Raw genomic sequence first — 13325 nt, 5'->3', positions numbered from 1 at the left:
AGAACTTACAAGGAATTTATTTTAAAGCCAGGTAAAACCTAAAATATGAGACATGCATGGAATGCAGACCCAAAAAAGTAGGAAATATATCATGAATTGAAAACTGTGTGGTTGTCTCATACATGTTAATTAGGACAGAACGGGTAAGCTAAAGATCCAAACTTTCAAGTTTTCTTGTCCTGTATTCAAAAATGTAGACAGTTCCTGGGAAATGTATCATTTAGAAAGGAATAATTATGTTATTGCCAACGTCTTATGAATATGAATTCTTTATACAGAACAAGGCTGCTTCAACTTTATGTACACAAACATTCCCATAATTGTAGATGCTGAATTCTACAGGGAGGTAAACCTCAAAAGAATCAGAAAACAATGTGTCCTACTTTAAACATACATAATAACCTTTTATCTGAGGATCTGAAAATAGTTTACAAAACAGAGGGAGTCCATATTATTATTCTCTTTTTCCAGGATGGTAAATTGAAGCTCAAAGACTCAGTGACTTGCAAGAGTTCCACTGTTGAGCTAATGGCCAAATGCTGAAGACAACACAGATCTCTCGACTCCCAGTCACCCACTCAAACTGCTAGGTCACACTGCTTCCCAAGATATCAGCCTCAGAAAAGACTATCCTAATTTTCCAAACATATTTGGTCAAGAAATCTTAGCTGCATTCACATCAGAGTACCCTATGATGAGAATGGCTGATCCAGAAAGTGAACAATACACTAGTGAGCCCTGATTACAATTTAGACTGAACCCTAACTTCTTAGACAACCTTTTGTTATGAGGTTTTACAGAAACCAGGGCCAATGTGGCCAATACAAATCACATAGAAACTGTCCAACTAAATTTCCCTCTGTGGAAAGCTAATTTAAATTCTTCTTCATAGGTCACAAACACAGATGGATTTAATCTCACAAAAAGCTAACGTTAACAAAAGAAAAATATCCTATGTGATATTGCAAGACATGTCTGAATTTTCTGATTTCAACAAGGACTGGAAGAGGCAATAATGAGGAAAGCCACTGTCATTATGAAGAGCATTTATTATTTGTGTAACACCATAAGTGTACGTGATGCTTAACAAACATGTAAAGACAAGGTCCCTTCCCCTGAAGATCAGTTTACAGTCTAATTCTGACAGATACAATACACAGGATACGTGTTCAAGGGCACAAGCAAATGGAGTCACCCTCTGAGGAGGAAGGGATTCAACAATAAGAAAAAGGTTTTAAGGGGATGTGGGAGAGTGGCACATATGAATTGTGAGGCTGTTCCAAGCATGAGAATATCATAAAGTAAGGCACAAAGCTGAAAGTGAGAGAGAAGCACAAAGGTTGGAGTTAAGAGAGTACTGGGAAGACTTTTAAGGAGCAGGCAGAGGAAATGAGATGTGAGATGTAGCTGTGGGCAAAGTCTCTCATTATTCAAAATGGGTCTTAAGTATCTGAAAAGGATGGAGAAACTACCCACTTATGGAGTCACATGGTCATTTCAGTTACATCCCTCCACTGAGAATGACTCAGATCAAATACATTATGCTGTATATTGTAAACAAACCTTCAGCATGGCCAGACAATTCTGAAATTATGGCCTCCTGGGGAAGGGAGGAATAGGATCTGAGGAACTGAAAGGGGAAACAACTGTATACCCCAGCTGAGTCCAACTGACAGCTCCTTGCAAAGGGGCCTGGGAGCAAACCAGAAGGCTAGTGAGAGTTCTTTAAAAATCTTCTAAATACTTCATAACTTGTCTAATGGAATGATCTCCAACTCATCAATCAAGTAAGTCTAAGTAGCTAGCCTATGTTACTCACTTCGGTATACCTGTTTCTTTAGATATGTTCTGATATTTAGTATGTGGCTGTAACAAATGCTTTAAGAACTCTCTGCCTCATATGTAAAGGTGAACAGGCATGATATCTAATAAATACGTCATGCCTTATACATGGATCTGTCTAACTCCCTTGCAAGCAGAACTGATAAGGGAATGTCTGGAACTATTAAAAAGTAAAGCCAGGAAACTGCAAGATGCGGCTTGGGCATCACTGAAAGTAGAGAAATGTCAGGAATTGGCTAGAGTTTTGGGTGAGGATTCAGGTCACTTCATATTTTATCCAGAGTGATTTCCCCATCCTTAATTAATTCATTACTTCAAGTTTCAAAATTACATTCCCAACATAAAGTGATTTGTGAGTTGTAAATCTTGTAGGTTTTTTGTTTGTTTGTTTCCTGTTGGAAACAGTGATTAGCTACATGGTGCAGAATAATTGACCATCTTCTACAGAACAGGTGAAAGTCTTTCCAATGCTGCTGGACCCATAAAGTCTTTAATAGTGCACAGGATCTTGTGGGGATTGTCTGCTCTGAGGGAAATTTCACTTTATAGGCCTGAATTTGAAAGTAAACAATAATATATCACAAATTACATAGGTTTTTAAAGTCCATTTGCAAAACTGCAAGATTGACTGATGAGCTTGTCATTGGAAACTAGCAAACCTGATGTCAGAGGAAAGAACCTAATTCAACATATTAGTATTTCATACAACATCTTATGAATGTATACAGTAGTTCACCTTCCTCCTTAAAGTCATGTCAGTTAGCATTTTCAACCCTGGACATTAGTTGAAAAATTAAAATGACCTTGAGTGCCAATGCCAGTTGACTACATCTCTTAGAAAGACTACTGAGAATTGTTTTCACTTGTAGTCAGTCAGTATTCTCCCATCTTTAAACTCTTGGGGATATAAATAATTACCACAAATCAGGTATCAAATGGTTGCTTCTAGGACCTGTTAATGGTGGTAGTTTGTTGGCCAAACAGCTAGTAACTGAAAATTTGATAATTAACATACTATTTTAACTACCCTAGTAGTAGGGTTTTCATTCTAGTCCTAAAGACAGAAAACAGTCATTCAAATAAGGAACTGTAGTCAGGTGGATTCTTCCTCTGTCCACATGGTTCCAGTAGTAACTCCCCACCTGAGGATGTGATAATTTCTTCCTGAAAAGATAAAAGGACATTCACAGTATCATTCAAAGGTGCTTCAGCCTTCACCTGTTCCCTCAAGAAACAAAGCCACAGCAAAAAAGAAGATCCTCACCCAATTCCAGTAAGGACCAAACCTTTGGTGAGATGAGAAACTGGCTGCTATTGCCCAACTACACATCTTAAAAATGATTATCTGCAATTCTAATAAGACACACAAATGTGCATCTGATCAAATGTACACTGGGATACCAGCAGCTCCTCTTCTCTCTCCAAGGTGTGGAGCTGCCAATACAAAAACCAGCTCCTTCTTCACCTCTGCTTTGTACAGGGCCTGATATTCCCACTTCCACACAGTCAGTGGAAAGGATCATGCTAGTTCCACATCCTTCTTAGTGCTCTGCATAATCTATGCCACTCTCTGCACATGCACAGTTGATAACTGTATGCCCATATAAAAAGAATGGAATAAAAGACTAAACCATTTTCCATAGTTAGCATAGAGACTGTTATTCACTATTTAAACTGGCATGTTAGAATACAATAAAAATGGAGTGGGAAAATAAGAGTTACATAAATCAAGGGAATTCTGTTTTGTTATTCATTAAAAATGACTGAAACAATTTTAATGAGTCCAATAAAAATGACTTGGGGATTAGATAGGGGGCAAAACCATAGATCAGAACATCCCAAAGTTAGGAATGCAGCTGAATCCAAATTTAGATCTGAGTTATTGGGCTTGGATTTTCAAAGGTGTTCAGTTCTCAGTGAAACTCAATGGGAATTTGAGTACCTAACTCCTTTAGGCCCCATTGAAAATCCCAGTCTTGGTCCATGCCCAATCACTATGTTGGGTTGAAAATAAGTATGGAAATTTGCTATCCAAATAGAAACATTGTGAGAAAGTTATGAGCAAGCAGATACAGGGGTTTAGTAGGGAAAGCCACTCTCAACTTAATTATAATGTTTGCTGCTTTCAACGCTATATTTATATGCAAAAATAAACCCTAATGGTTGTAAAAACTCATATAAACATTAGACTGGCTAGTGCCACATGGTCTTTTGTGGCTGTAAAGTTGGGTAGTAGTTACCTGACCTGACAATCTCCCAACACCCATATTAACCAATGTCTCCAAATAAAGACCAGAATGAGGCAAAGAAGAGGAAAGAGGGTCAAGCTCTGTATTATTGTCATTTCCTAGCCCCTTTAGTTTTGGTGGCTGGCTCTGAATTCTTACAGCTTTTGCTGTGGTCTTTGGGATCACAGTAAACTTTGGGCTCTGAAGATAAATGGAATCCACCTACAGTTCATCTTAACCATAACAAAAGACCAGGAACCTTCCTGAAAGAGTTTAATCTAAAACAGAACTGGGGCAGGATCTGGAAGAGAGTAAGTTAATTTCCGTTATGCTGCTTTCATGTCCTCTGGCATTGTGTAGCTGGCCATTAAAAGGTTGTGGAGGGCTTCAGAGCGCACTTCAGAGATAAAAACAGACAGAAAAGTTTCATTGACAATGATATGGAAAACAGGAACTGACACTCAGGAGCAAACTGACCAGTTTTACATATGTCCACTAAGTCAGACAATTAAAAGAGAACTGGGTGGTCACTTTAGAAGAAGAGCAGCTTCTCTAATGAGACTGTCACAACCACACCTGTCGATTTTATCATCGGGGACGCTCTCCCCACACACGAAAATATTTTTTCCTTATTGTCTGGGCTTAATAGACATTTTGCTTCTGACAGGTGCCCTTGTTCTGTTTGCAGATGAATGGGATGTCTTGTGTGGTTATTGTCTATGATGGGCAAGGAGAAAACAAGGGAAATACAGGAACTTTTGTCAGACTTGATTGCCCCAAAAACAGGAGGAGACATCATGGCTGCCAGAACGCCTGCCTCAGGGACTGAGTTCCACCACAGTTTCAGCCTGCAGTGTTTAAGTGCTAGCTGTGCAACTGTAAAAAGTAATATTCCCAGCCAGGAGTATCCTGAGAGTCCCTCTCTCCAATATACCGATCTAGATGATGCTTGTTTCTGTAGGAGGCAGTACAAAGAGATGCACTGACTTTGAAATGAAGGCTTCTTCAAATATATAAAATAAAATGGAGGTGTCTAGGTTCAGCTTTCCCCCTGCTTATCATGTGGGGTGTGTGTTCTATGTATAATGGGCTAGATCCACACATAGGCAGTACTGTGCCAACTTTATAACCCTCCCCCCCGTCCCTCTCTCCCCCCACACACACAAACTGAAGTTAGAACCAGCTTAGGGCTGCTCTACCTTGTGCCAGGGGATAATGGTCTTGAGGAGTTGTTCCTCTAGCCGGGATCACTGGACCACATTGCACTCTGGCCCCACCCCTCCTTGGAGGGTCAAATAGAGGTTGTGTGCCAGGCTCACATCTCTCCTATGCTAGTTAGATTCTCAGCTGCTGCATTAAGGCAGTTTTAAGACCCCTTCTTGTGCCATTTCTTGAGAGGGGCCAGGAATCTGTCCCAACCTATTTATGTAGAATATTACACTCTGCTCTGACTGCATGGTCTGTTTCTTACTTGCAATGTAAATTCCTTGAGGCAGGGACTGTCATGTTCTGCGGTGACCTCACTCGTGGGCCCGACTTCTCATCTCCATTAAACTGATATAAATCTAGTGAATTATTCCAGATTTACCCCAGTGTCACAGAGCAGAATTTCCCTCTGTTGTTCAGTATTATAAGTACTAACAAGAGGTTCACTGGGGGAAAGAATAGAGTGTGTGTAGGTGTGGAGAGAGCATGCAGAGGTGCTTCAAACTGAAGTTCATGGCACCTTAAGAAAGGCTTAGAGGAGAGGGAAGGGAAATTGGGAACAGGAGAAGGGAAATTAGGGGAAGAAAAAGAAAGCTCCTTACACGTTGTCTGAGGAGAAATGGGATATGGAAATAGTTGTAGAGGAGAAAAAATCCACTGGAATGAGAGTGAAACAAAGAAGAGAAAAGAGGAGAGGGAACAATACGGGTGAGGAGAAAGAGAAAAACAGAAGAAAAATTGATGGAGAGACACACATGAGAAGGTAAAAATAACCTGTTCCATCACAAATTGTGCTGCTTTTTAGTCACAGACTGGACCGGAAGAAGCACAACTTCCAGGAGAGCCAATTCCTGGCAATGTAGAGTTGTCAAAGGCTCATGGTAAACTATTCTGAGAAGAGGGATTTGGATAACATAAGAAATTAGCCTTAGTCCATTCCTAAAACTGAACCCAGACTATTCTTCAATTTGTTTGACCCTCACTCTCCTAATTGTGTGTGCTTTTGCATTTTGCGGCTCCAGGATCAGAGGCTACAGTGCTGAAATACCATCAAAAGCCCTTTTCTTGTAATATTTCCAATCCAATTTTGCAGACCAAAGAAGCTCAGAAAAACTGTTAACTCTGTCAGTCCCTATTAGTGCATCTTTTGGTCCTTCAAAGCAGGCACTGCATACAAAGTTGGTTAGAAAGGGACACAAATGGATACTGAAGATTTTGAAAGTGGAAAAAAATCCACTGGTTCACTTCAGCAGAGAAACAAAACTCCAGGTGTATGAAGTTTAATTTGTATATTCTGACTAGAGCCTCTGTACAGTAGTTTAGCGTTTCACTATGGTCATTTCCACTTTCTAGGTTGGTTTCAAATTACATGGTTCCTCTTTAATTTATTAATCTGCTGAGTTCAGTGATTGATCTTTCCACAATAAGTGATACCTTGTGAAAATCAATAAGATCCGTGAGTGTCGCATGCCGGTTGGGATCCACGCCCAAGAAGCTGTAGAAATCCCCCGAAGCATCCACCAAAAAGTGTTTGAACCCGCTCTGTTGGCGATAAGACAAGGCATAGCCCCAGATTTTCTCACTGACCCGCACCAGGAATGCTCCTTCAGACTTGTTCATTAGCAGCTCTTCTGCCTCCTGGCGGCTAATAATACCTGCCAAGAAGAAAGAGGCCAGAGTCATCACATAATGGGCCCTGAAGAACATAGTAATTAAAATGAAATAGACATGTATTAAAGGGTGGAGGTGAAGCTGAAATGTGTAAGGCCTCTCAAGTGTTCAAGCACTTACAATAGAATGTGATTGTGGTAGGAGGTTACAGCTCAGGGGACTCAGTAATTATTACCTGTCTTTGATGGAATTCTGCATGCTTAATTTGTTACTTATGTGATTATTAATAATTATTTCCACTTGTTTTACCACATCCCCACTGTCCTCACAGTTTTCCTAAAGATGTGCACAAAATACAACTCATAGAGAAATGAATTAAATAGAAAAGGTCATTTGGGGGGGTCTCTGGATTCAGTATCTACATTCTAAGCCACTGAAAGAAAGGAGGTATCAGAATAAATAGAGCACTGGAATGTCCAGGGGTTGCAGTTTCTGTATCATGGGTACTCAGGGGCTATTGGCAATTATAATTATACTTTTTGTCAGGTAATATAGTACCTCTGATCTGATCATCTCAAAATATTTTGAGGTTAATAATTAAGGCAATCTTCAATCTAGCAGAGAAAGGTATAACGCAATCCAGTGGCTGGAAGTTCAAGCTATTTCCAGTCTGGAAATAAGGTGTAAATTTTTAACAGTGAGAGTAATTAACCATTGGAACAATTTACGTAGGGTCATGCTCGATTGTCCACCACTGCCCATTTTTAAATCAAGATGGGAGGTTCTTCTAAAAAATCTGCTTTAGAAATTATTTGGGGGAAGCTCTATGGCCTGTGTTATATAGGAGGTCAGACTGGATGATCACAATGGCCCCTTCTTGTCCTGGAATCTCTGACTGTACAAAACACCACTTCCAGACTCCTGAAGGGTTGCAATGCCCTTCAGGAGACAGGGAGAAAGATTGTGTCCCAGGAGATGCAATCTCCCTGGGGCTGCTTGGTATACAGGAGGGTTACATGCTGCACCATTCAGTAGTATTATGCAGACTGCTCTCCTTTGTGGGCTGGCTCATTCCAAAGGCCAATATGGAGGGGAATGAGGTTATATCTTTGTCTCCCCTCCTCCCCCTCCGTTATTGAGCAATTGGCTCACAGCTAGTAGAAGTCTCTTTGCTAGCTAATGACCACTAACTTATTCAGAAGATTCAAGGAAGATCAAGGCCTGGATTTTCAAAGCCACTTGGGGGATCAGATTAAAGTTAATGGAAAATAAGTGTCCAAATCTCCCTGGTAGCTTTGAAAATCTCACCCCCAATGGGGAAGTTCTGGAAATATTTAGTTTCTTTTAGTTTAGAAAGTCCTCAACTTTCTTTAGAGGACAAGGGCCATATGTTATCTCAATCAGGGACTCTAAACTGACATCGCTGAGAGTTCTGAATGTAGACAGAGAGTAATATAGAACCCTAACATACCCAATGAAAGGTACAGTCAGAAATGTCCACATAACTGGGCTATGCTCTGTCGTAATAACTGGGCCTACAAATTTACTCTAATTGTGATCTCAACTATGAAAAGTTGAATGAAAGCTCATAACGTATCATAATAAATGTTGATGGGAAAAGGTGCAAAAAGGAGACAGAAAGACTGAGTTAGTCCAATCAAAAGGGACTGCTGATATAACTCAAAGACTGTGTTAAGATCATGCCTGGTAAACAAAACAAGTGTGGGATCAGAAATCAATGAACCAAAATTGATGTGTTGGCAATCAGGCCTAATTGATGCACAAAATAATGAAGGGATGGGCTATTCCACCCATCACTTCCTTTGAGGTACCTCAAAGACAGACTTTTTTGGGAAAATCTAATGGAGTGTGATATTGACTGACTGAAAAGTGAGAGAAGGGGAAAAAGCGAGCTTCACCATCATGACTTCCAGCCCTACCGTCTCCTGGGACTTTAGACCTTCTTAATCCTAATCCTGAAAGATTTTCTGACTAGAGAGAGGCAGATAAATGACATTGATGCCTCCACCAGCTTTGGCTAAATCCCAAATGCCACCTGGGATGTGAGACTTTGTCCCCACACTTCACCCCAGGCATCCTTTTCCTTCCCTGCCTTATTTCTTCTCTTTCCGATCTCTCTTCTTTTTCCTTCTGTCTTACAAGTCTGTCTTAGCAGGTCAAGACTGCATATTTTGCAACACTGCTTGAGCTTGGGATCAGAGACAGCAACTAAATGAAATGCCCTAAACTGCCTGATGGTGGCATAAATTTGCCAGGTCTCAGAGTGGCTAATAAGACCAAGTGCCATGCCTATGTGTTTTCCAGCAGTGAGGTTGCAAGTAAGAGTCAACACCAGAGACAGAAGCTGCATTTTTTATCTTTGCTGTTATTTTCTTTCCCCTTTTGTGTACATATGTCTGCTTTTGTCTTCTAGGAAACAGGATCAGATTTTAACAACTCCAGCCCATCTCTACTAACTTCTTCTCTTTTTTTTTAAATCAATTCTGTATAAGCACATGACAAAAGTAGTAATTTAACGTACGTGGATCATGCAACTCTCTTCTTTGCGTATAATATTCTAAACTTGCTCTAATCAACGTATAAGTCTATCAAATTATAGTCTATAGCTATGGCTACATTATGAGCTATGGGCATGATGCCAGCTCATGTAGACATACTTGTGCTAATTTTCATCAACCTAGTAATGTACTTGGGGTAGAACAGAGAGTAGCAGCACAGGCCAGCCATGCCGAATACATGACCACAGGATTCAGCCACGTTTTTACCTGGCAGAGCTAACCCATGCTGCCACTTTTGGCACACTATTGTAAGGACCAAGGAGTGGGCAGTTAAGTCTAGTGGTCAAAGCCTGAGTTGGGATTCCAGCCAAGAGTTGAAACCCAGGTCAGGAATCACGCCAAGGGTCAAGTTTGAGTCAGGGGTGGGGTGGAGGAGCAGGGATCTGGAGCAAGGCAGGAAAGCGGGAACCTGGCGTGGAGAGGATCTGGGATAAGGAGGGTAGGAACGAGCTGGAAGGCAGGAAGACAAAGCACAGGATTCAGGGGACTAAGTGACAGCCAAGCAGGAATCGACCTTCATGCTCAGACGACTTCCTTTGCCTCTTTTTGGCTTAAGTAGTGCATCCGAGGCAGTCGGTAGGGCCAGACATCTCCCCCAATAAGGAGTTTCGTAGGAGGAGCACTAGGTGAGCTAAAGCTCTTCTAGCTCTCTTCTCCACTGGTTACAGGGAGCTACTGGGTGATAAATGCAAAGTAATGCAAATTGGAAAACACAATCCAAACTCTACATACAAAATGATGAGGTCTAAATTAGCTGTTACCACTCAAAAGATTTTGGTGTCATTCTGGATAGTTCTCTGAAAACATCCACTCAAAGTGTAGTGTCAGTCAAAAAAGCTAACAGAATGTTAGGAACCATTAGGAAGTGATAGATAATAAGACAGAAAATATCAAAATGCTACTATATAAATCCATGGTATGCCCACACCTTAAATTCTGCATGCAGTTCTGGTTGCTCAATCTCAAAAAGATATATTATAATTGGAAAATGTACAGAGAAAGGTATAGACCAGCTGCTATATGAGAAAATATTAAAAAGACAGACTGTTCAGCTGGCAAAGCAACGACTAAGAGGGACATGATAAAGATCTATAAAATCATGAAGGGTGTGAAGAAAGTGAATAAGGAAGTGTTATTTATGCCTTTGCATGACACAAGAACCAGGGGTCACCCAATGAAATTAATATGCAGCAGGTTTAAAACAAATAAAAGGGGGTACTTCTTCACACAATGCACAGTCAACCTGTGGAACTCGACCAGGGGATGTTGTAAAGGCCAAAAATATAACTGGGTTCAAAAAGGAACTGGATGAATTCATGGAGCATAGGTCCATCAAGGGCTATTAGCCAAGATGGTCAGGAATGCAACCCCACACTCTGGGTGTCCCTAATGTTCTGGCTGCCAGAGGCTGGGACTGGATGACAGGGGGTGGATCATTCAGTAATTGCCCTTTTCTGTTCATTCCCTCTGAAGCATCTGGCATCGACCACTGTCGGAAGACAGGATATGGGGCTAGACAGACCATTGGTCTGACCCAGCATGGCCATTTTTATGTTCTTATGAATAAGACTCAGAAAACCTGGGCTCTATTCCCAGCTCTGCCACTGACCTGCTGTGTGACCTTAGACAAGCCATTTCACCTCTTTTTTTCCTTCACCTTTTGCCTATTTAGATTGCATGCTCTTTGGGGCAGGAACAATCTCTTATTGTGCTGGTACTTTGCCTAACCCAATGGGGCCCCATTCTAAGTGGGCCTGGTAGACTTTACTCTAGTATATCGTAATAGTAAGAACATGCTAAAGTGCTTGGCTAAATGAGGGCTACAATATGAGAGCACTAGCCTCCTTTCTGGAGAGTACTGTATTCTATCACTAAACATGCAAACCAGGTAGACATATGCATCTGTTTAGAAATGACATGCAAATGATCAGCCTAACAAGTCTATTAATCCATTTCACAAAATCAAAAGAATGTTGTCAGGGAGGAAAAGAGAAGTGTTCAGATCTGAATTGTTAATAATTACTCTTGCTGAACAGTTCAAAGAAAGAATAGTGCCACTGTGGATCTATGTGACATATATTACGTGAAGTTACATCATTAGATCCTAATATAAGATGCTATGTGCCAAGAATGACACAGAAATTAGTTCTGAAATCAAACTATTTGTTGAGGCAAAGATCCAATCCTCGGTCATATTGCCCTAATTTGAATATAGAAACAAAAGGATTTAAAGGTGATTAGAGCCTGGTTCGCTTATAAACAACAGTTACCTCTACTAGAAAATACACAGATAAGGTACTCTTATAACAATCTCATATTGTGTATGTTGCATCTCCTTCCAAAGGCTGGCCTACTGATGGACAAAAGCCTACTTCTGCTACCAGTTAATGGAGTTCCTCCATTAATTCAAGTGGTCAAGGTCTGTGCTGTGATGCTGCAATTTCCAGGTTTAAATCCTGCTGATGACACAAGTGTGTGGCAGGGGAGGTTGTGATTACACTCTTTCTTCTTACAGTAACAGAACTGTCCTGGGGTCCTGCTTGGGAGTGACAGGAAGTGTGCAATCCAACAGCTTTACAGCAGGGGAATAATAGAAGAGAGGGACATACATAATTTGGAGAACACTGAGCTGAGGATATTTCAGGGTCTGAATGACCATCACTATCAGGCATACACCACCAAACATGTTTAATCTCAGTTCATTTAATTCAAAATAATCTGTTCACCTGCTCCCAACTCCCACAGTTAAAACACTGCAGGCTTTCACACAACACTATCTTCCTTGCCAGAGATTGCTTTTGTTCTCAGGCATCAGTGCTGGTTGGTAGGTGAGAAATGCTACATTGCTTACAGCCAAGTTCTTTTTGTTTTAATTCTCTTTTTTCCTAAAGATGGTGTAATAAATTATCAGACAGCTGCATTCTTCGCTTTCTCTCTCCTGATACTGTTAATGGCTCCTGGGAACATCATCTCTTTTTTTCTCTCTCCCCAATTTTATTTTATTTTTCTACAGTTCAGTTCTTCAGCGGGTGGTAATTAAAGCAATGAAAATTTCCCTCCACCCTTTCAAATGTTATACTTTTCTCATGGCAACACGAAAAAAAGAGTGGCACCACTTGCTCTTGAGACGGCAGTTGAGAAATAAACAACATCTGTGAAAACCCTACATGAACATTTAATATTATTGCAACTAAAGTCAAGAAACTTTGGTTTCCCAAGGCTCTGGTAAGAGGTGTAGAATCACCAATGCTTTTATTTGTGCTGATTACAATATTAATTAGAAATATTATCTGGAAAAGAAACCTCTGATGCTTTGAAAATTATTCTCTCTCTCTCTAATTCCTTTTAATCTCTTTAAAAAAAATAGGACCTGATCCTCAACAGCACAGCTCCATTGACAGCAAGCTACTGCAAAGCTATGCTGATTTTATGCGAGGGGAGGATGTAGCCTCTAGTATCAAAATCAGTAATAATTTCAAATAAGATCAGCTTTTCCAATGAGATCATTTAAAATAATGACATTGCTATTAAACTCAGGACTAGTTCATTCATTTTAACTCTTAGGGATATCAGCTTCTTACCAAACTGAGTCTAGAGCAAACTCACTTAATCACCTCCATACATCTGCCACCTGCTATGTCAATTATGACAATAAGTGTCAGTGAATATATACTGCTGCTATCTGATGTGGTTCAGGCTGCATCAGAACTATTGGCCATGACCTTCAGTCCTCACTCCATCAGGAGTCCTACTAAAGGTTATTAATGTGAGTGTTGCTGAGAAAGGACTGCATGATTTTATCTAATACTTCTTGAATATGTAAAAACCCTATGAAGTGCAATATCGACAAATAGCTTGA

General features: G+C 40.4%; 1 protein-coding gene across 1 annotated transcript in view; it reads right to left on the bottom strand.

Annotated features, from left to right (window-relative positions):
- Positions 1-1029: 1029 nt before the first annotated feature.
- SH2D4B (SH2 domain containing 4B) overlaps positions 1030-13325 on the bottom strand; it is a 113366-nt gene continuing 101070 nt past the window's right edge. Inside the window, exons 7-8 of the mRNA XM_054035044.1 lie at positions 6711-6931; positions 1030-3006 (exon numbers count right to left, since the gene is read on the bottom strand). Coding sequence (XP_053891019.1) covers positions 2914-3006; positions 6711-6931 — 314 coding nt within the window. The 3' untranslated portion in view covers positions 1030-2913. The remainder of the gene's footprint in view (positions 3007-6710; positions 6932-13325) is intronic.

Source organism: Malaclemys terrapin, chromosome 7 (assembly GCF_027887155.1).
Source record: "Malaclemys terrapin pileata isolate rMalTer1 chromosome 7, rMalTer1.hap1, whole genome shotgun sequence".
Taxonomy (NCBI): Eukaryota; Metazoa; Chordata; order Testudines; family Emydidae; genus Malaclemys; species Malaclemys terrapin.
Note: the sequence above shows the minus strand (reverse complement) of the source record. Positions and strands in the feature narration are given on the sequence as shown.